Consider the following 25497-nt stretch of genomic DNA (forward strand, 5'->3'; position numbering starts at 1 on the left):
AGAAGAATGCTTAGAGTACATGCATTTGATTTTGGGATTTAATTATGCAGAGAAAGTCATATAGCCAAGAAATTTGATACCCATCTACTGAAGTGGGAAAATACAATAAAAATGATACGCTTGTGGTCAGACACGGCATCTATCCTATGCGCAATCTGTCAAGTTTTAATACACTGTCGCACAACCCATTCTTGACCAATATCCGATACTCAAAGTTTGTTGACGTCGTAGGCACTTATGACTCCATATTCTCGAGACGCGAAAATTCTTCATAAGTCCATGTGATTGCGAACCCCCCAGGTCATCACCCTGGATATATATTGAGATGAGCAGTAAAAAGATGTTCGCGACAAAGGCCCAACTTTGTTTGCGTCACCGTGAGCGTGGGTAAAACTGCTGCCGCAAAGTATAGTCTTATCCGTTTCGGTTGATGGTATGAGAAACAGCGGTCACGGTTCAGAGCTATGTTTTCGATTGAAGAACCCAAGCTGTTCCCACATCCCAACTACTTGTTCAGCAATCTCTGCTTTTTGAGTGTCTTGCGGTTCCTCGGCATCCTGTCCTTCTTGGGCTGGGTTGAAGTTCTGCTCGTCAGAGGCTTGAGCAACTCGTGAGTTCTTCTAAGAGTCCTTGGGCTGGTCTCCCCAACCCCAGACGTAAGAAAGATACTTCACCATGTTAACGCGCTTGCTGCGCATCTCAACCATCCATGGGTGTTCCATCATCTTCCAGGGGCTAGCTCGGCGGTTGGGTTGCTTTTCCAAGCTTGAATAATGTCAGCAGGTGAGCACATAGTTGAGGTTCAGATGACTTACCAGCACTCAATAAAGTATTTGAAGTTGTTACTCCAGTACACGTCCATATCAGGCTCGTCCTTCAGTTTTGGCACATCCTGCCTGACGATGTAGGTAAGCAGATCGATGAGGTTGGCGCGTGGTTGCATCTCAGTGCCATCTGCGGGGAATGGGAATCGATGTTGGGCGACCTCAAGGAGAGTAACTCCTGTTGACCAGACATCCGAGGTGATAGTATACGACTGGCCTGTAATACGCTCAGGGGCCATGTAGTAACTGGTGCCGATAAAGGTATTGGCCTCGCCCTTGGTACCAAAGTCACCCGAGACACCGAAATCGCAAAGCTTGACGGCACCGTCTCGACACAGCAGAATATTGGAAGGCTTGATATCTCGATGAATGATTCGTCGGGTATGCAGGTATGTCAAACCACCGAGAACGCCCTCAGCAATTTTACCCAGCACTTTCTCTCCGGTTCTGCCTCCCAGGCGTTTCACTTCCTTGTAAATGCTGTCGAGTGAGCCACCTTCACAGAATTCCATGGCGATAGAGATAGTGGCCGTAGATGGGTCCACAAATGCACCATAGTATTTGCAAATGTGGTCTGAAGCGCACTCTTTGTTGAATCCTAGCTCTCGGAGGATCTGCTTCTTCACGTCAGGATCTGGATTCGTAGTGATGACCTAAATATTGTTAGTAACCAAACTGCCTGCGCATAAATCTCAAGCAGTCTCACCTTCAGAGCAAAAACAGTGTTGCCACCCTTGAGCTTACATCTTGTGACGGCGCCGCCAGCACCCTCACCAAGGTTTCCAATTTCGACAATTCTCTTTTCAAGACTGGCGATTCTCCAACCCTCTTCATCAAGATCATCGACATCAAGAGTTCTGGCTTTCTCGATAGTCAGCTTGTCAAAAGCTTCCAATCCCTGCAAGCTTCCGTCACGCTCCATAGAAACGCCACCTTCACTTCTCTCAGAATACATAGATCCCACAGCAGACACAGGGTCTGGGGTTCCTTGAGGTCTTGATACACCAATGCCATACTGAGAGGCGAAGGATAGAGCTGAGTATTGAGATCCTGCAGAAGTGGGGTTGCTTGCCCGACCATCCAGGGGACCGAAGCTACCAGACCTTGAGTGAGCAGCACTGCTCTCGCTACCGCCGCCTGCCGATGCCTGGGTGACGCACTGAGATCGAGGGAGTTGTTCTTGGGGAGCTACTTGGCTGCCCATGGGAGTTGCCAGATGCAGTGTTGGCAGAGGCGGCCTTGAAGGAGCGGCTATTGGTTGGTTGCCTACTGGTTTGGCATTGGGTGATGGGGGAATAGCAAGACCAAGTCTCGGTGTGCGAGCTCCGCCATTTCTTGCGCCAGGAATGGCAGGTCGGAGAAGAGGAACGGGCGAGGGGCCAGAGTTGTGTGTTGGGAGAGAGATCGGAGTAGGGGCGGCGGATTGTTGCTATGATTTTGTAAGTAAGTAAATCAAGCTGTATGTATGGTGGACTGGAGCATACAGGTTGGGGAGTTGGGTCATTGCCCTGAGGCTGTTGGTCGGCCATTTTGAGGATCGTGCTGGTCACTACAGCTTATGGATGGCGTGTATGAGAGAATAGTCGTAGCCAGAAGATGTCGTGCTTGTGGTGGACCAAAGGCGTCTCCCAAGGCAATATATGTAATATTGGAGACAATCGGTTCGGATATCGGGTTTGTAGCGGCAAAGTCGTCGAGCGGCCAGCGTCGTCGGATGTATGGAATATAAAGATACAGGGGAAACGTCCAAGCAACTTTAGAGTTTGATGATGACGAAAGTTGGATAAAAGACACAACGAGCGTTTGAAACTGATCAAGAAAGTTATCAAAGCGAGACTGAAATACAAAAGTCGTTGTCGAAGAAGGCGAGGCAAGCGCACGAGAACAACAGCCCACGCAAAAGAGCGGGGAAAGGACGACTTGAGGCGGGTGGATATAAAATGCAAGTATTTATTGGGTATTCCGTAGTAAGACCCAGAACAGAAGCTAAGGCGTTGCAGTTGCAGGGTCCAATATGACAAAAAAGCGTGTCAATCAACGACACGTCGTCGAGTTAAGTAAATGAAGCCGAGGCGAGAGGAATTAGGAGAAGGAGAAAAGATGAGGGAGAGCGTGAGAGTAAGCATATGAGAGGACGAGACCAAGAGATGAGAGAAGAGAGGAAGCGTAAGCTGGTTATGGCGTTCACGGTAGATGCATTGATTGGATCGGGTCCCTTGAGTGGGCTTGTGACTGAGGTGACTGCCTGTGCTGAACTGATGGATAGCTGGAGCCGGGGGCGCTTGGGCACCTACGACCCCTCGAGCTCAGTGGAAGATGCCCCTCAGGCCCCTGCAGTGTACCTGAGCTCATCCTCTTTGTCTGCGGCGCGAGGGGCGTTGAGCGGTTCAACTTCCCTGTAAGCATTGGGCGCTAGGCTTGAGTGGGGATGAAGCTTGAGCTGTTACTGTCTAGACTAGCCTAACCCTGAGAGACGGACTATCCGTAGATTGGTGGTTTTGGGTCATGTCTCAGATTCTCGCCAAATTCTTGTATACACGCGTACGATAATAAGTTCAATGTTATGTTCGGTATATACAAGCACAAAGCACGGTGCGATGGCTGCTAGTTATGCCCGAGGTCCTCACGATGTGCGAGGTACTACCGATGGTCGATAACCAACAGTCCAAACGCATCACCCTAGTCGCCTATAACAATGATCAATGAGCATGGATAGACTGGATGGTGGGGATAATATGATCGACTCGACTCATGGACGGACTTCTACCCAAAGCCAAGAGCTTACAATACGAGAAGATGAAAGAAAATCCGTAGACCGATAAACGCAAAGATTGAATATGTGACTTGGTGGTGGTACGCGCATCGTCATTTTCGTCGTCACAATTGACCGAATTTCAGGTTTTGAGCTCTGGCCCCCAATCCTTGATGTCTTGGATATGTACTCTACAGTTTGTTTTACTTGGTCTCATTCATGTGCCGACGACCCTGTCAACCTGTCCAAGCCCTCTTCTGCATCATGGTTTCAAAAACTCTCATCGGATTACGGCACTCAGCGGGGCTTCTCTACTATTGGGGAGTTAAATCAGAAGCGCCTCCATGTCATGAAGCCCCTGAATACATACATATGGACTGAGTGTCCTGACATATTACAGGAATCGATCAATCATCAAAACAAATGATGTTGACATGTCCGATCAGCGAGTAAGAATCCAAGACGCAACTGCTGCAGCGTTACAGCTGAATACATCCCAGGCATGTCTTCCTATTCGCCACAAAGACCTTGTCGCATTTGATGGTCGATCTCACACTTGACAACGCAAAACAGACGCCGATTGTCGGCATTAAATGTGTGTATTAACACTTGCTGTGAAACATGCAAAACACAGAGAATCATTGCCTTTTGCATTACAAAGCATTCGGGCTTTGCATCATTCCTTTGATCATCCACGTATATAAGTAGCAAGTGATTAGTGCTTTTTTAGTGCCTCTCATGCTGTAAGCGCGCGTCTACATCTGCATGTGGGGTTCCAAGTGGGCCAAAGGGTCCCACGATTTTACGACACCAGTCACCGCCAAAAATTTCAGGTCCCATCGAATCGAACTTCGCATTGGCGCAAGCTTGCATGAGGACGGACTTTATCAGCTCCTGCAGTTCGTAAACCCCGAAACATGACGCCCTCCATTGGATCAGATCATGCGAATTCGGCATCAGACGAAGAAATCCTGTCTGGTGCCGCCTCATCGTCTGACGAGTCCGATTACCTCGACAGCGGCGTATCTCGAAAGCGTCGCAGAACCGCAGAAATATCCCAGGATAAGGCTGGAAAAGTTGAGCCCGAGGATGACGATGACGACGACGACGACGACGACGATGATGAGGAGTTGAAGAGAGTGCTGTCTACCATTGCAGCGCCCTCTCGAATTAAGCGAAATGTTCCAGGAGACAAAAAGGAAGTTCAAGCAAAGCCTGTAGTCGCACCCAAAAACACAATTCAAGCTCCTACCGACCCAAACACCACTTTCTCCGCCCTCGATGTGCGACCATGGCTGGTCCAATCACTAGAAAATATGGCTATTAAGAGACCTACGGGTATTCAAAAGGGCTGTATTCCCGAGATCTTGAAGGGAAGAGACTGCATTGGTGGCAGTAGAACAGGTTCAGGTAAAACAATGGCTTTCGCCGTACCTATTCTGCAGAAGTGGTCCGAAGATCCCACTGCCATCTTTGCTGTTGTCTTGACACCAACCCGAGAACTGGCACTTCAGATTTTTGAGCAGTTCAAGGCTATCTCTTCTCCTCAAAGTCTCAAGGCCATCTTGGTGACTGGAGGCTCAGACATGCGAACACAGGCAATTGAGATTGGAAAGCGACCACACGTTATAATTGCAACTCCAGGGCGTCTGGCAGATCACATTCGCACTTCGGGAGAGGACACAATCTGTGGATTGAGGAGAGTTCGATATGTGGTTCTTGACGAGGCTGATCGACTTTTGAACGCTACTGGACCTGGCAGTATGCTTCCTGATGTAGAGGAATGTCTGTCTGTTCTGCCACCAGCCACTGAAAGGCAGACTCTCCTCTTCACTGCTACCATTACCCCTGAGGTCCGCGCTTTGAAGGACATGCCCATCAAGCCGGGCAAGCAGCCAGTATTTGTTTGCGAGGTTGACACACAAACGCTGGCTATTCCTGCAACACTGAAGCAGATGTACATCAAGGTTCCTGTTACGCATAAAGAACACTACCTCCATACCTTCCTACTCACCGAGGCCAATGTCGACAAGACTGTTATCCTATTCTGCAACCGAACTTCGACTGCCGATTACCTTCACCATCTACTTCGAATGCTGGAACATCGAGTCACGTCTCTACACTCCAAACTGCCCCAAAGGCAACGAATCGACAACCTGGCCCGCTTCCGTGCTTCAGCAGCTCGTATTCTCGTAGCAACCGACGTCGCTGCCAGAGGTCTCGATATCCCTGAAGTCAGCCTCGTTATCAATTACGATCTCCCTCGTGACCCCGACGACTACATTCACCGTGTTGGTCGTACAGCCCGTGCGGGCCGCAAGGGTGAGGCTGTCAGCTTTGTGGGACAGCGCGACGTGGAGTTGGCCCTGACAATCGAGAAGCGTGTGGGCCGCGACATGGAGGCTTGGGAAGAAGAGGGCGTCAACCTGGAAACACGTGTGGTTCGCGATGCGCTCAAGCTCGTGTCGGAGAAGAAGCGCGAGGCTTTGTTAGAGGTGGAAGAAGGAAGAGAAGTTGGAGGCAAGCGAAAGCGCACCAAGCAAAAGTTGCGAGTGGATTAAAACATTAATGGAATAGTCTTGGTAGAACAGCGATTTAAATTTTCTTCTTTTTAGTATATTTTTGTGCTGTAAGACCAACATCGAAAGCCTTTCGCTTCCGTTTCTCTTTGTTGCCTTGATCATATCCGTCCAAGTCAATGTTCATAACCCAAGGGAATTGACTAAGTTTCCCAGCTGCCATAAGCGCGACGTTAACAAACATGGTTTCTCCAAGTTGCGGTCGCTTGTCAATCTCGCAGTACCGCTGCAACCTGTAGCGCTCTATCTTGTCTTCTCTCTCCTTCTTATCACCAGGGGAGCCGAACTTTGAGCCCCTCAATCGTGAGAGGCTCTCAATAACATGCGACTTATTATTATCGATGTCACTGAAATGGTTGGGCTTTTCTGAGATATTGGGCCTCCACGAGACCTGCCTTGCACCCCAGCTTTCATGGACATGTCCAAAGCAATGAACTCTTGGTTGAGCTCTTGCAACTGCAGCAAACAGCTGGGGACACCCAATTCGCTCCTTTTTTGAAGTCGTATCCATGATGCCATGCGGCGGGCCATGCGTTATAGCGATGTCGGTTCCTTCCTCAATAACAAAGTCGTGGGCGCCGGCATACTGGAAGCCCCAGCCACTGCAGTTGTCATTCGAAGGCGTGTACGGGCTCACGTATAGCTTTAGTTGTGCGCCGTTATCAAGTCGAATTTGGTGTGTTCCTTCTTCTTGTAGGAAGATGATACCTCAATCCTTCGCATCCAACAGTAGCTGTTTAGCTTCTCCATACTCGCCATATTCAGCTTTGATATCTGCGCTGATATCTTCTTGGCTTGCTTTACAGGATTCTTCAATCTTCTGCTCGTAAACCCTGTTGTCAAGGGTAAAGTCGTGGTTTCCTGCAATCGCAACCTTGATAGGAGCGTTGATTTGCTCAAGAAGCCGGATCGTCGCCTTGTAATCTCTAAGCTTTGAGTCATTTGTGAGATCGCCACAGTGAATGGCCATGTCAAAATTCTCAAGAGGCTCCGCCCCTGATTGGAAGCTCAAGGCATGGGTATCGGATAGTATGAGTATTTTGGTGCTGACAGGAGACATTGTCAATTAGGTGGTAGAAAAATGACCTCAGAAGTAGAGTGGCCAGCCACTTATTCATATACATTCAGACTTACCCTCATGATAGAGTTCATTATCCTAGGCAGCAGCTGCCGTATATGTTGGGAAACCTAAGTTGTCGTGAGAGGGTCAATGGTATATCACTAATTAGATCCTATCTGGTAACATTGCTTTAATCTTTTTGGATGTAATGTTGAGATGAATAGACAAAAGTGAATGTCATTTAATACTATTTTCATGGCCGAGTTCTCTCTGGTTGTTGCATGTTCATTGGAACTGGTCACTCGTCTGATCATCAGAGCCACAAACCAAACCTCGAACTACTACTAACCTTGCCTACCTAGATACAATTAAACATGCAACTCGTTCCAAAGCCCTTTTCAACACCATGTTAGTAAAGGGAGGAAGAAAAAGAGTGCCATATCATTCAACAACGCTATCAGACTACAGTACTTGAAGAAGCATCATTCACAAAGGCTACCAGTCCAATCCGCAACCACAACACCAACTACATCTAAAAACACAAAACAGAGATCCCTTCAATATCCCCATGCTACCAAAACAAGGAAAGACAAAAAAGTGGTGCCCCTAGCGAGGATTGAACTCGCGACCTCAGCATATCTCCAAATAGTCCTGGATATATAAGAGCTGCGTGATAAACCACTACACCATAGGGGCTTATTGTTATTCTTATGGCCGGTTGCCTAAATAATCAGTATATAATTCTATAGACTGTAAGATGGTGATGCAGCTGGTGCAAGAAACTGTTTTAGTTTTAGGAAATACGAGCAGTGTAGTTTTTATATGTATTTTACTATTGTGTAGTTATGACATGACTTAGTTGATGTCGCGTGACTCGCCTAGTCTGCTAACCTAGAGGCGGATGTGTTAGAGTGTATTGGAGAGTCATGCAAGTATATGAGTTGCTTTATTATGTGATAGATAAGTGATATTGACGGTGATTATAATTGTTTGCTTGGTGCTGACAGTTCTTTCAAGTGGTGTCTGACATACCAGTCGATGGTCATATCAGACTTATAGACACACACCTAGTTCAATGACCAGTCGAGAAGACTACTGGCCAGATTCGGTATTATGACTGCAGACAGATGAGACTGTATTCAGATATAGATCGTATCTCTGTTCAGTATGATTTTCAAAGCATGTACTAATAATACATGCTGTCAAGTGCTGCTGGTGGTGACACGAAACATTCTAAAGGTTGCACCATCTAGATTGCTAAAGGAAAGACTGGTTCGAGAAGGGAACTATTTTCTCGTTATACCCAACGTATGTATAAGCACTCACCCACACGTTATCATGGGTATCTCTCAACCATTCAGTTGGTACTGCATGGTTGGGCTTATGTGTATTATACTCGATTCATAGTTATTACTACGCCATGTGCAAAACCCAACAACGACGTATCTAACACAGTAAGCTCTATTGAATAAACACTAGAGTAAGCTGTAGATGTAGAGTTTTATGTCTTGATATGGCCAATTTACTACGCCTTAAAGCAGTGTGCTTATAGTTGGAAACCTGTTGCATTTAATAACAGCTTGACAGAAAACACCATGTAATGTCCACGATATTGCCCACATTCCAGCATACCGGTCACTACTCTGCCATTCATTCACCTCATGGTAATTACAATATCCTTGTAGTCTTACCTGTTTACAATATTGTCTCCTTTGCGGTATGCAGTCTACTTTAACATCGATGTGTTGTAGCCAGAGCTTGGTTGCGGCTGGTACGGTACCTAACCTATAGTAAGTGTATGTACCCTTTTACGAAAGCAAAGTCATCCTCAGATGTTGATTTGATCACCAGTCCTCATCATATCTCAAAGGCGCTTATGATAAATAATGCAATTGATGTGTTGTTCTCTGGTGGGTTCAAACGAGACACCCCTGATTGCCCAGTTTTCTTCCCACACGCTGTCTGGCTGTGTAGTCAACACCAAGAGCAAGCGCATCAAGAGATGGGTTTGGGGAATAGCGTGAGGAACTAGCACCCTACCAAAGGGCCCCTTGAATTGACCTGATCGAATCAAGCTTTCGATTCGAGCTGTCGAGGTTGCTGAAGAATATGACTGGAATAGTGTCGGGCGCTTGTGATAACTCTCGTAAGCACTGTTGCTCGTTCAAGAAATGCGACAGAAGATCTTTTGGCGTCATATCAGCATTTCCAATCGCCTGGAAAAGGTTAATACAAATAGAACCGATACCGCACTGACACTAATTGCTGGGCGGTCGACATTGCCGTTCTATCCATCGTCTGCGCCCTCGCTGATGTTAATCAGTCAGGTTTTTGCCAAACTGCGAAAACACCATGTGTATGCATCACCAAGCGTCTTGACCCATTAAACAAAGAATTTTCTTTTTCCCATTCGAGTCCGTGTTTCACAATTTTGAGTCGGTTTTGCGTCACTGAGGGGACCGATCCGAACGAAAATCGCCTCAGAAGTTCTAGCGATGGACTAGATGGTTGGATCGGGAGTTTTGGAAGATCGATGCATACCCTAAAGTGACGTATATTCCCACAAAGCCAAGACTGGATGGCAAAGTGTGTTCGTAACAGTTAGAGTTGGGGGATTTGGTCCGCGATTACTGGGTATCGAGACGAGATATGTGATCGATAGATGATCTCTTTCCAAACGAGGAAAACCAGAGCGCGTGGCTTTGGGTTCGACGACGTAGTTTTGTGGCGTTTTGAACTCGCGTGCCTGACAACGCACGGCTGTGGTGTTGTTTTTTGTGGCCTGCTTTGTAATTTTGTCTTCATTAAAAATGACATGCTCAACTTGATTTGAGTATTCACGTCATCCATCTATTTGAGTTGAGGGACGACGGTTGGCATGTGCCGAGCCGCCCGTAATCAAGCTTCCGCAAGTTTGTTTTGTTGGTATCAGTGCGATATCCTGACAATTTGAAAGCTAGCCCCAGTCAAACTTCAAAGACGTCAATGAAACGGAATTTGCGGCTTTATGTTAAACTGCGATAATGAGTGTGAATGAATGCGACGGATCCTTCGGAACTAGGAAATAAACGTGGGATGCCTTCGCTCGCTTCCCCACGTTTTGCCGGCAGATCGGCCATTATGAACCTCCGTGGGTTTGCTGTGATGTGACTCTTCCAGAGATAACTAGATCTCTGATCAGCGGGTGTGCGAGAATGGAAGTGGAAGGATTCGCTCGGGTCGGCAACGGAGACTTTGATAGATCCGAATGCGAAAAATCTCCGCAAGAGTCACGAGGGAAATGGAAGCCTTCACCAAAGGCGTATATACATGTTGTGGTTTTGACAATTATCTGTATCGCGTCATCGCAATCATGATACAATCCACAGCGAGAAATGGTAAATAAAAGAAACTCGAATGGTAGCCTGTGGAAGCTTCTCACTCAGCAGCAATTATCGATCGCATTAGGAATCAAGGTGTGAAAAACCAGGCAGTGTTACGAGAGATAAGTGGGCAGACGTTATAAAGACACACCCCTTGACAACTTCGGCCGAGAAGAAGACGCAAGAAACCAAAAACCGACTGACAAAGCAGATTAAGGGACCATCCGCTAAAACAACCCAATTCGGCAACCTCATCAAAGTTAATGCTAAATCCTTAACACCGGCTTACGCCTATTCTTGAACCTGAGCCTGACTAAACCTGACTCTCAGCCTGAACCTGAGATAAAAAGTACATTGTAGTAGCAATTATAGCGGGCGCTGACTGACGGGCTTTTTTACACCGTGAATGTGCAGTTGAAGTGCAACACACCAATCTCCGCTCTTTCAAGATGCGGTGCTGACTGTATTGTGGACAACCTTAACCAGACCAGCGGTCAAAAGGGACAAGTAACTTACGGTCTGCGTGTCACCTATTTACAGCCTCTCTGCGCACAGTAACAAGCGGACTTTGGTTTGCCGTGTTAAACCCTTTTGAGAATACGTTACGGTATGGCTTGATGACTCAAAATGGTATCAAATCAATCCTCAAATTCCCAAACTAGGGTTCTCATGCAGACGCAAATGCAGCAACAGTTCGGTCGAATCCGAGGGACGCAATGTTGCGCCCTTCTCTTCAACCTTCGGTGCATGGGCTGGGCTGAAGGTTACAGGAACATGAATCGAAGGAGTCTTGCATCCAATAAACGGCATTCGGCTTGTCAGGAACGATTCGGGAATCTCCCAACCCAGGAAGACTCAGCCCAACAAGAAAAAAAAGAAAGAAAACGGGACCCATTGTTCAAGAGTACCGCCGAACATGCCGTTGTGATCTGATTAGCGAGGTACGAGTACCGTAGAATGGGTAGCCACTCTTGGTGATGGAAGCGAAAAAGAACGAAAATACCAATATCCACAAAAAAGAAAAAAGCGGAGTTTCAGACGAGACGAAGCAGAGAGAAAAAAAGGTGTGACTCTTTTGTTAATGTCAATCCCGTGTAAAAACCGTGCATGCGGAGACACACCCAGAAGTGACTGATGGGCTAGCTCGGTGAACTCGGGAATCCGCACTGATGATTCGGCAATAACATGGACATTATCATCTTGTCAAGTAAGATTCGGCAACATCTTGAACCGATTCACAAGCCACGTAGCCGAGTCGGCTGTGGTCACGAATATTGACTACGGACAGTCGGGTCATATCGTGATGAGTTGCGTTACCGGCACTTTCAGAGCTGAACAAGGATGTGGAAATAGGCTTCAACTACGTGCCTGGAAACTAACGCATCATTAAGAGATGCCTAATGATTACCCGTAGAGACAGGCAGCCGTCAAAGACAAATGGCCCAGCAACGCGATGGGATCGTGGGATAATTCCTTATGCGACGAAAACGGAATTAAGTTGCCTGGTTATCAACAGCTCAGGGAAGCTTCATAGCCAGCCACAACGCTTAGGTTAGATGAGCTGTCTGTAGCAAAAGCTTGGCTGTGTAAGCTTGTTATCATTTGTTGGGCTGAGAAATGATGGTGATCAGTTGCCAACCATTGGCCCGTACGTACAAAGCATAACTCGGTGTTTAACTCGATCCCGACAGGAGGTCAACTTCACCTCAGCCCTACAAATGATACGTACGTACATACACACGTATCAAGATGTGGCCCGCGGACTGCGCCATAACCCCGGATACTGTGAGCTCCCAGTGGTTACAGATACTCGTTCTCGCTTTGCTATCCCTTTTGTAGGAATCTTTACGGGCTTGGCTAATGACAGCTTGACAAGCGATTGAGGCGGAGTTACCTGGGCTTCAGCAAGAGCAAGGGTACATGATGCGAAGCGAATAGGGGATACACAATGCGGAGGTTATAAGTCGGCCGCTATGTGAAACTGCCCTACGTTGAAAGGGTGCACACTGTAATATCATCACGAGCTTGGCTCTGTTAATAAGTGGTCAATTGATAATAAGCGTTGGTGTTTTTTTCTCTTAGTGTTTACTGTGCTGTGATGCGATATGTGATTTGATCTGCCTAGTGCTAATGTAGGGGGCCTCAGCAATTAGTAAAGGTATTTGAGTTCTCTTTTTTTGGAGGTCATCCTCCTTGTCATCGTGACGGGAACGGAGGATCAGGTTTTGAGTAGATGGGACGGACGGCAAGCACAAGCACAAACAGGCACGGGCACGGGACGCAGGGGAATGTCTTGAATTAGGAATTGATGGATGCATACATACATAGATTGGACTTTGTCAATAATCCAAACGGTGAAGTTGATATTGTTGCCGAGCCAGCAAAAGCAAAAGAGTCATCCTGCGATATTCAAGCAGCTATCCCAACAAGGAAATTCATTGATTCACTGACTGCATCCAAAGAGTCACCGCCGTGTCGGACTGTCTAAACACCGACAGGGCGTAATAACGAATAACGATTAAACTTTACGCGTTGTAACTGATCAAGTGCTGAGAAATCGCACTCGCACCAGCGTTAGGTCTAACTGTAAGCCTCCACCTCGCTGTAGGGAACACTTCAGAAGGGCGATGCTTGTAAATCCGCCCTCGGAGCTAAGGGACATGTACGAATAGCCAGATCTGATTGGGTAGAGACACACACTAAGGCACAGGGTTGCTAATCAACCACCTACCCCGATTATGAATCATTTTACGCCAGCCCTGTGCGAGATTGTAGACAGGGCAGTGAGTGTCAATTACTTGGTAAGTATGCTTACAGCGCTTCAATTTGAGTTGTGCTGAGTTGGCGTATGTTTCGGTGTTTGGAATTGCGCCATTCATTCAACCGATGGAGAATAACGAACGTGTCGTTTGAGGCTGATGGCGTAGACCTGAATCAACGGAAATCCAAGGATGGTGGTAGAAGACACGGAACTTGCAGTCACTGAGATAACAGCGATAAAAGAACATGGAAGAAACCCAGGATAAGAAAAAAAAAGAAACCAAAAAACCTAGGATAAAGGCATAACGCGACTCCGTTTCGGGTACACTTTGCGCGAAAGGTACCTGGTCTTACCCCGTAATCTGGCGGCCTGACCGAAGTACCCAAGCCCGAGCATTTACATGGGCCTCCGCAAGGTCCGCCAGGTCGGGGCCGGAGTCGTGAGACAGAGACACGCAGAGACGGACGCATCGTATACGTGTCTGTGCTGTCTGCACATGGTAGAGGGGCAGAGGGGCAGACAGACCATGTGAAAATCTAGGTACCGTTAGAGTCGGTGGTTTCTAAGCTTTCGCGGCTTCGCGGTGACAAAGAGTCATCCGCTCACTCACACCATACCCCTGTCAACCGATCACTAAGCCACACCCCCCTTTGCGTTCTAACTTGTCTACCCCTGCCAGGACATTTCTCGCACTCCTCGGGTCCGCGTGTGCAAAGTCCGCCAAGCGGCGTGTCGGGCATAACTGGTAATCCCCATGGTCCACGCCCTTGGAAGCTTGAGACAAGGTGAAAAGTCCGTAAAGGATCAACTCGAGTTAAAAGATTCGCTTCCCCCCGTTCCAAGATCCATCTCGTCTCCCATCATTAACAGCAACAACAAAGATTTACAAGATCATCACATCTTCTCCACAGTCTTGGCTTTAACACCACAATCTGTTTCATCTTATCTACTACTACTACAAGGACTCATCGTGCTAGTCCCTTATCACACAATCTATCAAGTCACTGTCACCACCGAACACCCCCGGCCGCTAATTCAAGCCTGCCGCAATCGGGATCGCTGCCTTGACTCACAACATACATATATACACACACTGGAGCCACTACTCACAATGTCGACATTTACAACCTCAAAGACTTCTTCTCTTCACCAGTCCACACTCAAGAAGAACATGTCCGTCACACAAACTTACTACCTCGCCCACAAGGCTCGGGCCAAGCTCTCTCGAGAGGCTGCCCAGGCTGATCACGACCTCCGCCTTCTCGTCGGCCACGCCAACCTTCTCGACTCTCTGATGCTTGAGCTTGCTGACGCCGAGCGTGAACAAGAACGCTGGTTCAACCAATCCGTCCGAGGAGCCAACAACACCCAGCAAGAACGACGAGTCCAGTGGGCCGACGAGGTCGTCCAGGAGGAGGACGAGGATGACTACGACTCCGACTCTTCTGACTCTGACGACTACGACTCTGAGGATGAGGACATTGAGATGTCCAACACTCCCTCAGTTCCCATCAAGGCCATGAGCCCCCGAATCAGCCATATCGAGATCGAAGACGACATGGAAGAGGATGACCTCGAGGAGGACTACGCTCAGCTCGAGCTTGTCCGAACACCTTCTCACTCCAGCTCACCACCCGAGCTTGTCGACCACGACTCAGACTCTTCCGACGAGGACTCCATGCCTCCATCGCCCCCTCAAGCCATCCTCACATTCAACGAGAAGGACGCCAAGAAGCAATCGCAACAACAACAAGAAGAAGATTCCAACTCACTCTACGCAGAGGAGTACTACCTGCCACCTCGCAGTCCCGCGAGGCTTGTGTCGGCCATCTCGGTCTACTAAAGCAAGGGGTTTTACTCTGACTCTACGTCTTATGAATGAATTGTAATTTTCTTTAGCGACTTGTTTCACACACAAAGTGATATGGGCGGGCATTACACTGGCGTTTTTTGTTATACAAAGGGATACCACGAGAAAGGGATTTTGGGATACAGCAAAAAAAGCATTTTTCATATTTAAAGGATACGACTTTTACGGATTTTCACCACTCTACTACAACTGAAGGAATAAAGAAAGACAGAGAATTGTACCAGGCAATGAGGAATTGGATATAATATCATGGTTAGGTGCCGCTCCCAACAGAAGGTTGAGTGGTAGCCGATCAGATAGATAGTTCAAAAAGAGACTTACAAAGTCTAAAAACAAATGATAAAAACATTCAAAAACAATCACTTGATCATATTTCCATCTTTGCAAACTGTGAATTTTATCGCGACATCAAACATTAACATTAACCTCGGGCCAGGAGTTTCTCATAGTAGCCGGCATTGACGCCATATCGTCGCTCGTCCGGCCGCTGATAGTCACCGGGATTCCCTTATCAGCGGCGAAAACTCTCTTGACCATTTGTTTATCGGGATCGGGCTCTACCCAAGACCGATCGAAGGGGGGAGTGTCATTTCTCAGTCTCTGGACCAACGAGCGGCGCAGAACCAAAGGCGTGCAACACTAGACTAACACCCTTGGCGAATGATTCATCAGCGAGGCCCGCTCCATCATGAAAACTCAAGTTCAAGTCTTTGACAAGACCTTGACGTCCCACCCATCAGGGTCAGGGACAAGAAGATGGCGAATCACGACTCATACACGATTCACATTGGGACACAACAGTTGGAAGTTTTGTCAGCGGAACTGCAAGTCCTGCCTTTTTTTCCAACCGTCGGCATGTATGACTGACTGGCTGGCAGGGAGGCTCATTGAGAAATTGACCATGACATGACAAGACCCGGTTGTTTCGGAGCTTACAAAGAAAGAAACGCCCCGATGGTAAAATCGATCTTCTAGAAAGAAATGGCTGGCAGCGTCAACGCCAGGGCGCAAAAAAGACCAAGGTCTTGACCCAAAGGCACAAAAAGGAAAGAGAACAAGGCAATAAGATTAGACATGGCGAAACCGCCGTCATTTCGCTCATGTCCGCCTTTTTGACATTGGGTTTGCTTTTGTGCTGCCATTGCCTCCCTGACTTGTTTTTAGGTCTTGGCGGAGTCGTCAGAGCATTTCTCAATCCAGCTCAACAATTGATATTTTACACAATATTTTTTTTTGGTCTCGTCACACTCGCACATGCTTAGGATCTTCCACTAACTAGTTCGTGATTCTTTCTTTCTCCACCATACGCCGCATCGAGCCGGTAGATGGAGTCAAAAACTGGATCTTGAGTGGGAAGAGGCTGAAAAATTCTGTTAGAAAAAGAACGATGTATATAAGTCGTGAAGCACAAACCGGGATTGGCCCCATCACAAACCAATATTCCAAGGGGCGTGGGATGACTTGGATGCCCGGATTCACACAACTCCGCTTTCACAATTCAATTTAATTGTTTAAAAAAACTCTTTACGATGGGACGTGACTCCATTCGCCTGTCTGTTTATTAGTATGAATTAACCTTGGGCAGAGACACATGAACAAACGGATCCAATATGGGTTCTTTCATGTCTGGATGGATTACTATGGATCAGGAGCAGGATCAGGATCAAAGCGGGACGGCACAGAAGAAGGAGAAGAGACATGAAGTTTCTTTTTCATTTGTGTTAATCCTCCAGATGATAGACACGTTTCCAAGTTACTGTCCACTAGGGAGTGTTTATTGCCATCTTGGCTTTCCCTTAGCCTTTCCGGCCCCATAATCCCAGGCACATACCTGTTCTTACCGTAACAATCATGCAAGGGCATGTTGGCGGTCGTGAAGGCTGAATTGTCTACTGACCGCTTGGGCGTGTCGCTGCTCACCGATGGCCTGACCTGGCAGCACAGCGCAGAGAACAGCCGCCCCCAGAAGCAATGGGGCATGGCACCGGTACACCTTTTCTAGACGCAGCTGGGGAAACGGGACATATGCGCCTAGTTGGATAGCCCTAGTTAAGTGTCCAGCCAGCCCCTAGACCGACCACCACAGATAGTAGTTTGCTTTTACTGTAGATGGCTCGACAGAGATGATTGTAAAGGGCGGTAAAGGGTGAATTGTCAAACCTCATGCCTAAGCGAACTTGTCTACCAAGGTGAGCAGGCTTTGTTGGCAATTGCTTTCACTATCGTCTTATGCATGGCTTCTTTCTCAACAAGAATCATCACATCTCGTTTGATATTCGTGTTCGGAACTCATCCAGTTACAGCCAAGCTAAGAGTAGATCTCTTCTAGGGTTGAAGGGGGTTGGGAGATGAATACGAAAACTGGGGTTGGGAAACTAGATGTGATCTGTGTCCTGTGATCATAAGATTGATAAGACTATAGCCCCTGTTTTCTTGGTTATCGATACGGCATACGCGTACATACCGATGAGGCAGGTTAGTGGTGCTCTATAGATAGTATATGCCCCTGAACAGGTACGAATAATAATAGTACAATCAAACGATCGTAAATTGGCTGAAACTCGTAACATACGCGCAAGCAATAATTATGCCGAATATCCATAGATCCATTGTATTGCATGCATTGCATTGTTTTCCATGGGGCTATGTTGTGTTGCGTGTTCGCTGTATCAGATCTGTAACCAGGCTCCGGTATAATACAGATATGGAATACTGGGCATAGTGATCTGACCTTATCGATAAAATCGACACAGGTCCGATACGGAATCACGGACGTCGTATCGGCCGGTTTTTCCAACGTTCACATCGGGTCATGAGACCTTTCATGACCCACACGATTCCGCGTTGTCCCCTCCGAGTACCCGAACACACCCGGGTCCGGAAATCGGACACCAGGAACAAGTCAAAGAGAAGCCTCATTGGTTCGTCAGTGCTGATACGCTGCAGCTACAGGGGTCTCGGGTGTTGAAGAAGGAAAGTAAAAAAGAGTCTGGGGAAGTTGGCCTGTGTGACCGAGGCGGGCATGTTTCTTTTCTTACCGAGAACCCCTCGGCATGGAGGACTTTGTTTACCGGGAACAAGCATGATAAGTCTACCTACCTACAGCAGTAGTTCAGCAAGCCGTCAATGCCGGTGCCTTGAATATGCCGAATAGAGGGTAGGGGTCTGCTGATCGTGTAGTTAGTTGCACACTCTATCTATCTTTTTGATAGAGACAACCTCCCTATCTCTCGGTGTGAGCTGCTGACCTCTACTCCGCGGATACGGCGAGTAATGGGCTTGCTTCTCTTATCAAGTCTACCTGGTCACATTCAAAATGCGGAGAGACATTGTCTAAGCACTATCTTTTGACCGTTTCAAACGCCGATCTTGTCTACATCTTAGTTATTCTAGTCAGCATAAACACATAGTAGAGATGTTGTCTTGTTGGTTGTTGATGTTGGTGCTGACAGCCATGGTGGCCCTTTCAACACCGCTACACAGCCCACTCATGTGCCTCCGGAAATAGCAATATGAACAACAAACTCCTCCGGCTAATAAACTTTGGACTTGAATGATGCAAGCGTAGATCTTGCGCTTCTACAGCCTCCGAAAGTCCGAAGTCCGCGGATCTTATTAATCGAGTATAACTTATTCGGGGTTCACATAGGAGGAACACGCACGGACCATGTCTCTGTCAGTACGTCATTATGTAACTTTTCGCAAACCAATTCAACGCTTTCTCGAGTGTAGAAAAGCCGAAATCCTTATTAAACCGCTCGTTCACTCTTTTCACGATGCGAATTCTTCCGAAGAGAGCTCTGGCTTATGGCCAACCGAGCTTCACAATATGCCGCAGTGGTGACCGGCTACATCGGCGACAGTTTGCGACCTCGCTTTCCCCTCCACCTCCACCTGCATCGGGATTTGCGGCTTTGACATCACGACGACTCATATCTGTTACTGGGCCTGATTCGGCAAAGTTTCTACAGGGGATTATCACTGCGAATGTGACGACAAAAGATGGACTGCCCAGGACTGATGGTTTCTACGGTGCTTTTTTGACTGCTACAGGCAGAGTCTTGTACGATGTCTTTGTCTATCCCAACCATAACTCTCCCGGGTTTTCATCCGAGGAGCCGGCGTATTTGATTGAGGTTGATGCAGGCCACGCCCCGACGCTGGCCAAGCATATCAAGCGTTATAAACTCAGAGCGAAGTTAACTGTTCGTTTACTGGGTGAGGATGAGGCGTCTGTGTGGCATGCTTGGGATGACTCGAATGGTGCGAACTGGGACTCGATTGTCAAGTTGACGAATCTATCTCTTCAGGACCCACGGGCACCAGGATTAGGATACCGACTCTTGCAACTGGACCAAAACACGCCGCAAGTCGACCTCGAAAAGACTACCGAGGAAGCTTACACAATACGACGTTATATCAATGGCATTGCCGAAGGGCAAGATGAAATCTCGAAAGAGCATGCCCTTCCACAGGAAACAAATATGGATATTATGAACGGCATTGACTTCCACAAAGGTTGCTATGTCGGCCAGGAACTCACTATTCGTACAAGACATCGTGGTGTAGTTCGCAAGCGAATCTTGCCATGTGTAATCTACGAGACAGAGCATGCACCTCCAACAACACTGCAGTACCACGCGGATGTTGCAGCCTCATCTCTCGAAAGCGTGAGCGCGGACATGATACCGCGGGACACAAGCATTGGACGGTTCGAGAAGAGAGGACGCAGCGCGGGCAAGTGGCTCAAGGGCGTGGGCAACATTGGACTCGGGTTGTGTCGCCTGGAGAACATGACTGATGTCACACTGCCGGGTGATGCGGCATCAGGAGCGTTTAATCCCGAGGACGAGTTCGTGCTGGACTGGGGCGAGGAGGAGAACCGGAATAGAGTCAAGGTCAAGGCCTTTGTACCGGATTGGTTGAGGAAAGGGCTCGATGCTGAGCATTCAAGGCATCAGAAGTAGAGTGTGACAGGCATGGATCTATATTGTACTATATTGTATATCATTGTAAAAATATGTCTGGAAAAAGAAGTTCATATGTACATAGTAGTGTATGTACCATGGCGCAGCCCTACCTACACAGCCGATTTACAAAAAGTAATACAATTATCGAATGATAAACTGTCGTTCTTGAGGCATGTAATATAGCCTTCCGAGAGATTGTGGTTATGCCAAATGTTCTGCATATGTCGGTCGGGTAGAGCGAACGCTCATCAACAAAACACGTCCATCCATTGGCAAAGCTCCCAAACAACCATAAGCAATCAGCCCTAATAAGACAACAGCTGAAAAGTCGCTGTATTTTCCTCTATGCAGGTTGTCAGCAACAGGCCGAGCCAGCCCCCAACTTAGGTTGCCATATTTCTTTCTGCCTGCAACACGAGGGCCAAGACAAACAAGTTCATTCGCGGAATACAAAGCGAATATATTCAACCCGTTATGTTTACCCAATTGAAAGTCAGAAATACGACCACAAGCTTATTATTTAGCCTTGGATCGTCGCTCAGAAAGTGTCTAATCTCGTAAACCTCCGTCAGCCCTGTAATGTTGCGATGGAGAACAGGGGGGAAAGTCTTGGCCCGTCGCTTAATTAATCTCATGAATGGCAAAACGGTTGAAAGCTGACGTTTGACGCCTGTAATACATTTCTGAATTCACGACATCAATCAGTCTCTGTTATTCTCTAATATTTAAAAGGCCATCTGTGATAACCTGCAAGGTGTCGCAGAACTAACTGTTCTTCTTTCATTGACTTCCAATATGACCACAGAACCCACACCAAAGACGTTCAAGCGATTGATTGCTTGTTGTGATGGAACGTGGATGGACAGTGACAAAGGCTACCAAGAGCCTGGTTTGTTCGAGAAAGAAGGCTCTCTTCAAGTCCCATCCAACGTGACACGTATCTCACGCTGTTTTGAGAAGAGATGTAATGATGGAAAGCTCCAGGTAGTCAACTACGAGTCAGGAGTTGGCACAGGCAGCAACATGCTCGATAGTATCACTGGAGGTGCTTTCGGACAGGGTCTTGCTGAGGTATGGCTGGACTTTAGCAAAACATAATGTTGACTAACCTTTACTCACAGCGCATGAGGGAAACATATTCCTTTATATGTTCAAACTATATGGATGGAGATGAAATCATCCTCGTTGGGTTCTCAAGGGGTGCATTCACCGTTCGCTCTGTGGCCGGCATGATAGGTCACCTCGGCCTTCTTACTCGCGAGGGTGTCGAGTTCTTCTATCCAATTTTTAAAGACATGCAACATTGGATGGATGATGACTACGAAGACCCGTTCCCTAACATCCCTTTTCCCGACAAGCCAAAAGGAAAAGATGCTGCCGACAAGTACCGAGCTCGCTTGGAGCAACTCGGCTATACTCGTGTGAGACGCGAGCAAGGAGACGAAATCATCACAATCAGAGCAGTTTGTGTCTGGGACACTGTTGGTAGTCTCGGAATCCCAAAGATTGCCTGGTTGGATAAGCTCGGTATCCGTATTGACAATGACGAATAAGTCTCCCCTTTTCTTATCTCGAATCAACCCTGTCTGAATCACGACTGACCAGCTTAGCACGTTCAAATGGCATGATACAAATCTATCAGACAGAATAGAGCACGCTTTCCAAGCTCTTGCTCTGGATGAGACTCGTCCGCCTTTTTCACCAGCAGTATGGGAGAGACTCCCTGAGAACCGATACACAACGGATCTTAGACAGGTCTGGTTTCCTGGTAATCACGGTAACATTGGTGGTGGATGGGAAGACCAGGGTATTGCGAATTGTACACTTGCCTGTAAGTTTCTCTAACATGCTAACTCAAATATGTAATGACTGAGTGTTAGGGATGATGGACCAATTGGCCTCCATTGGTGTCGAGTTTGATCTGCCTTCTTTGGAACGCTGCTTCGTGCAAAACGTCAAGTATTATCACAAGACTCCCTCAAAACTAAGTATCAAGTCGAGGAAGAAGAAGCAGAAACAGAAGATGCGTAAATGGGCAATGAGCCCTATCTACGAAAATAATCGCCCATTCAGACCTTGGGGACTTGGGGCAATCAATAAGTCACCAGGTATCCTCTATAAACTTTCCGGCCAGACAATTCGCACACCAGGTCTGTACAGACCAACCGACCGCAGGTCAAAATCAGACAAGTCTAGATATCTTCTGGACACAAACGAGCGCATACATAGCTCAGTGAGGATTCGGCTTGCCTGTAAAGGACTCAGCCTGGATGATGAGCATGTCTGGGACTGCCCAGCGTTGCTCGGGAAGTGGAAGTTGAAGCGCACACGAGAGAAGTATAACGACCCAGTACCACAGGAGCCGGGCTGGTGTCCACATTCCGCAAAAGATAACATGGGCCATCCCAACGACTGGTCAAAGGGAAGATGGGTTTGGGAATATATCGGGAGCGAGAAGAATGGCCCTACTGATAAGAGGCAACGGGTCATGGTTGAGGAACCGCTGGGACCGTATGAGCGATATCTTCTCAGCCTGTCGGCAGGAACTCCAAATGTCTATCATTTTGCAGATATGATTGACTTTTAAAGGTGCAACAAGCACTTAAGAGATGGATATGAGACCGGATGGTATTTAGGTAGCCGGATTAAGAGCAAGGGCCTGGAAAGTTAACTCTTCCAACCACGATTTATACGTATTTTAATTTATAGTTTCAACAAGATGATATATATGTTGCTACCTTTGATGTCCATCGCTTCTTGTGCAATCATTTGACAGAAACCTACTTGGATGCAGAGTATAAGTGCAAGGTCACGTGTTTTCGTGATGCGACAAGAAGTTCAAGCTTGCCAACCAAAAATCTGGAACCTTTAACTTCTTTCCTCACTCGTTCTCTCAGGTTATAACACACGAACCGCCCGTCAGCTACAGGATCCAGAATGACGGACTCGAAATCAGCCGACCTGCTGCAATATGCGCAGGAATACGCCTCCAAAAATGAAGACCTCTACGAACTTCTCGGCGTCGATGCCCTCACACCCAAAGAAGAGATCCACCGCGCCTGGCGAAAGCGCTCCTTAAAGTACCACCCCGATAAAGCAGGCGATAAATTCGACGCAGAAGTATGGGAAAAGTTCGAACGCGCCCGCGACATCCTTTCCGATCCTGGGGCGCGCGGCGCCTACGATGGCGCTATCAAGGCAGCCCTCTTGCGAAAACAAGAGTACGAGGCTAGGGATAAAAAGAACAAGGCTCTAGTTGACGATCTTGAAGCCCGAGAAAACGCTTGGAAGGTCCAGCGTGAGGAAAAGGAGCAACGGGAGAAGGATGAAATAGAGAAGGAAAGGTCACGACTGGTCGAGCAAAGGCGCTTGCGTGAGGAGGAGGAAAAGCGTCAAGCTGCTGCTGCGCAAGAAGTTGAGGATCTTGCCGAAGCAAAGAGACGCCTAAAGGAAAAGAAGGAGAAGAAAAAGCAGGATGAGGCGAGAGAAAAGTTCCTGCGCAAGTCGCGGATGGCTGCCGAGGCTACAGATGGCAAGCCAGCGTCTGGCCCAGTCAACGGTGCTATGAACGTGCCAGGAGACTACTCGGTGGATTTCGGCACAGAACAGAAACTTTACTGGGAATTGGTCTGCGACAAGTTGCGTGCTGTTCAGGCCGTCAAGAATCTACAAAAGAATCAAGCAACACCGGAAGAGTACCAACAAGCAGAGCAAGGCCTCCTCGAAGCAAAGACAAGGATTCACCAGGCCGAGGTTCGATTTGCCGAGCAGGCATCTGCATCATGATTTGGGGCGTTTTATGGAAACAAAATTGGAGTTAGGTCGGTAGCCTTGTCTGTACGCCTGAATGGCGTTTCTATCTTGTGCTAATACCATGCATTTAGAATTATGATTCACTGTCAAGTCTCAATATCTTGACTGCGTTCATTCCCATGACGTTCTCACAGTCCCCTGTGCCTTGTCCAACTGCACGAATAACAGCTTCTGCGTTCAGGCTCACGCTCTCCCATTCACCTTGCTCGTCGCTTGTAAGAGGTGGGAAGAAAGGGTGATCGGTACCAAACATGAGCCTGTCGGCCCCGCTGGCCTGAATGGCTGCTTTGAGGCCAACTTCCGAGTAAATGACGGCGTCAAGATATATCTGTTCTTTTAGCACGTCCCACACCGTTCGACGGCCCTTGGCTAGTTTTCCTTCCCGGAGAAACTGCCCGTCATGCATAATGCAGCTTTCGATTCTGCCGGCAAGGAAAGGAAGTGTTCCGCCACTGTGGGCGAGGATCATGCGCAGATCTGGTACTTTGTCAAAGACACCCGCCAGGTACATCCTGGCAACGGCGATGGTTGTCTCCATGGGAAAGCCAAGGGCCAAGGGAAGGACGTGGCCATATTCGGCGCTCGCTCGAGGACCCCAAACATCGTTCGGGAGACCATAGTGAGGGTGTAAAAACACTGTCAACTCTGCTCGGGCAAGAGCCTCGAAAATGGGCAAAAGTTCAGGATCGTCCAAGCCTTTGCCGAGTCCTGAAGTGCCCAGGATGACTCCTCTGCAATACTTGAGCTTTGGGAGACTCTTGATCGACTCAAGAATGGTTTCCAAGTTTGCCGTCAAAGGCAGTGTGCCGAAGAAGAAGAGCCTTCCCGGATGCTCGCCGCACATGCGTGAAAACTCTTGGTTGACAGACTCTGCTATGGATCCAGACTCTGAAGGGTCCAGAAAGTCCAGCCATGGATTCGCTAGAGATATGACAGATATATCAATCTTATGCGTGTCCATGAAGTGTACCTTTTGAGCAAGCGACGCATAGTGAGACGTCAGAGGTCGACCAGGTGGCTTCGCTTCAGAATCTCGTGTTGCTTCTTCCAGAGCCTTGACTTCTGCCTCTAGAAGGATGAGTCTAGGATCGGATGCTTGAGGAAACTTGCGAACGAGGGGGATGGCGGAACGGGATTCCAGTATTTGGATGTAAGAGGGAGGGTACATGTGCGTGTGGATATCGACCACGCGTGCTGAAGAGGACGACATGGTGCTTGGGTGAATGATAAGAGAGGCTGAGTCTACTGGAACTGATGGTGTTGGAACTTGAGTTAGACTCTTATGAGTGAATTTGTAAAGAAGCTACCAAGGTAGGATCTGGCCAGGACACCTCCTTCTCGGAGTCTTGTTTGCCTGGCGTAACAAGCCGCGGCGGCACAGTTTCAGGACACCCTCATTATCTCGCGGGACAAGCCGCAACGTTGCAGATCAACAGGTTGCGTTGCCCAACTTGAGGAACGCGCATGAATTACCCCGCATTCATGATTGTTATCAACATTGCTTCA

General features: G+C 47.8%; 10 protein-coding genes and 1 non-coding gene across 11 annotated transcripts; 6 read left to right on the forward strand and 5 right to left on the reverse strand.

Annotated features, from left to right (window-relative positions):
• Positions 1 to 205: 205 nt before the first annotated feature.
• FGSG_07295 (MAP kinase kinase MKK2/SSP33) lies at positions 206 to 2625 on the reverse strand. The gene is made up of 4 exons (XM_011328737.1): positions 2309 to 2625; positions 1531 to 2253; positions 816 to 1477; positions 206 to 765 (listed from the first exon to the last, which is right to left on the reverse strand). Exons 2-4 carry the CDS (start codon positions 1744 to 1746, stop codon positions 621 to 623), a joined length of 1023 nt encoding a protein of 340 aa, XP_011327039.1. The 5' UTR covers positions 1747 to 2253; positions 2309 to 2625; the 3' UTR covers positions 206 to 620.
• A 213-nt stretch (positions 2626 to 2838) lies between these two features.
• On the forward strand, positions 2839 to 4003 carry FGSG_13114 (uncharacterized protein; the record flags this gene model as incomplete). The annotated part of the gene is given in 4 exon segments (XM_011328738.1): positions 2839 to 2881; positions 2883 to 3222; positions 3313 to 3461; positions 3723 to 4003. Coding segments are annotated over 4 exon segments (813 nt in total).
• A 465-nt stretch (positions 4004 to 4468) lies between these two features.
• Positions 4469 to 6137, forward strand: FGSG_07296 (ATP-dependent RNA helicase DBP8; the record flags this gene model as incomplete). Its single annotated transcript, XM_011328739.1, has 1 exon — positions 4469 to 6137. Exon 1 carries the CDS (start codon positions 4494 to 4496, stop codon positions 6135 to 6137), a length of 1644 nt encoding a protein of 547 aa, XP_011327041.1. The 5' UTR covers positions 4469 to 4493.
• A 727-nt stretch (positions 6138 to 6864) lies between these two features.
• FGSG_07297 (uncharacterized protein) lies at positions 6865 to 7215 on the reverse strand (the record flags this gene model as incomplete). Its single annotated transcript, XM_011328740.1, has 1 exon — positions 6865 to 7215. One exon carries the CDS (start codon positions 7213 to 7215, stop codon positions 6865 to 6867), a length of 351 nt encoding a protein of 116 aa, XP_011327042.1.
• A 601-nt stretch (positions 7216 to 7816) lies between these two features.
• On the reverse strand, positions 7817 to 7911 carry FGSG_20667. Its single transcript has one exon. It is a non-coding gene; the product is annotated as a tRNA-Ile (tRNA).
• A 6538-nt stretch (positions 7912 to 14449) lies between these two features.
• Positions 14450 to 15181, forward strand: FGSG_07298 (uncharacterized protein; the record flags this gene model as incomplete). The annotated part of the gene is made up of 1 exon (XM_011328741.1): positions 14450 to 15181. One exon carries the CDS (start codon positions 14450 to 14452, stop codon positions 15179 to 15181), a length of 732 nt encoding a protein of 243 aa, XP_011327043.1.
• Positions 15182 to 16846: 1665 nt separating this feature from the next.
• FGSG_13115 (uncharacterized protein) lies at positions 16847 to 17188 on the reverse strand (the record flags this gene model as incomplete). Its single annotated transcript, XM_011328742.1, has 1 exon — positions 16847 to 17188. One exon carries the CDS (start codon positions 17186 to 17188, stop codon positions 16847 to 16849), a length of 342 nt encoding a protein of 113 aa, XP_011327044.1.
• Positions 17189 to 18984: 1796 nt separating this feature from the next.
• FGSG_07299 (uncharacterized protein) lies at positions 18985 to 20175 on the forward strand (the record flags this gene model as incomplete). Its single annotated transcript, XM_011328743.1, has 1 exon — positions 18985 to 20175. The coding sequence occupies one exon, from the start codon at positions 18985 to 18987 to the stop codon at positions 20173 to 20175; it is 1191 nt and encodes a 396-aa protein (XP_011327045.1).
• A 798-nt stretch (positions 20176 to 20973) lies between these two features.
• FGSG_07300 (uncharacterized protein) lies at positions 20974 to 22765 on the forward strand (the record flags this gene model as incomplete). The annotated part of the gene is made up of 4 exons (XM_011328744.1): positions 20974 to 21249; positions 21300 to 21705; positions 21821 to 22009; positions 22059 to 22765. The coding sequence occupies 4 exons, from the start codon at positions 20974 to 20976 to the stop codon at positions 22763 to 22765; spliced, it is 1578 nt and encodes a 525-aa protein (XP_011327046.1).
• A 350-nt stretch (positions 22766 to 23115) lies between these two features.
• FGSG_07301 (uncharacterized protein) lies at positions 23116 to 23964 on the forward strand (the record flags this gene model as incomplete). The annotated part of the gene is made up of 1 exon (XM_011328745.1): positions 23116 to 23964. One exon carries the CDS (start codon positions 23116 to 23118, stop codon positions 23962 to 23964), a length of 849 nt encoding a protein of 282 aa, XP_011327047.1.
• Positions 23965 to 24064: 100 nt separating this feature from the next.
• FGSG_07302 (uncharacterized protein) lies at positions 24065 to 25201 on the reverse strand (the record flags this gene model as incomplete). Its single annotated transcript, XM_011328746.1, has 1 exon — positions 24065 to 25201. The coding sequence occupies one exon, from the start codon at positions 25199 to 25201 to the stop codon at positions 24065 to 24067; it is 1137 nt and encodes a 378-aa protein (XP_011327048.1).
• Between the last annotated feature and the right edge of the window lie 296 nt (positions 25202 to 25497).

Source organism: Fusarium graminearum, chromosome 4, assembly GCF_000240135.3.
Source record: "Fusarium graminearum PH-1 chromosome 4, whole genome shotgun sequence".
Taxonomy (NCBI): domain Eukaryota; kingdom Fungi; phylum Ascomycota; class Sordariomycetes; order Hypocreales; family Nectriaceae; genus Fusarium; species Fusarium graminearum.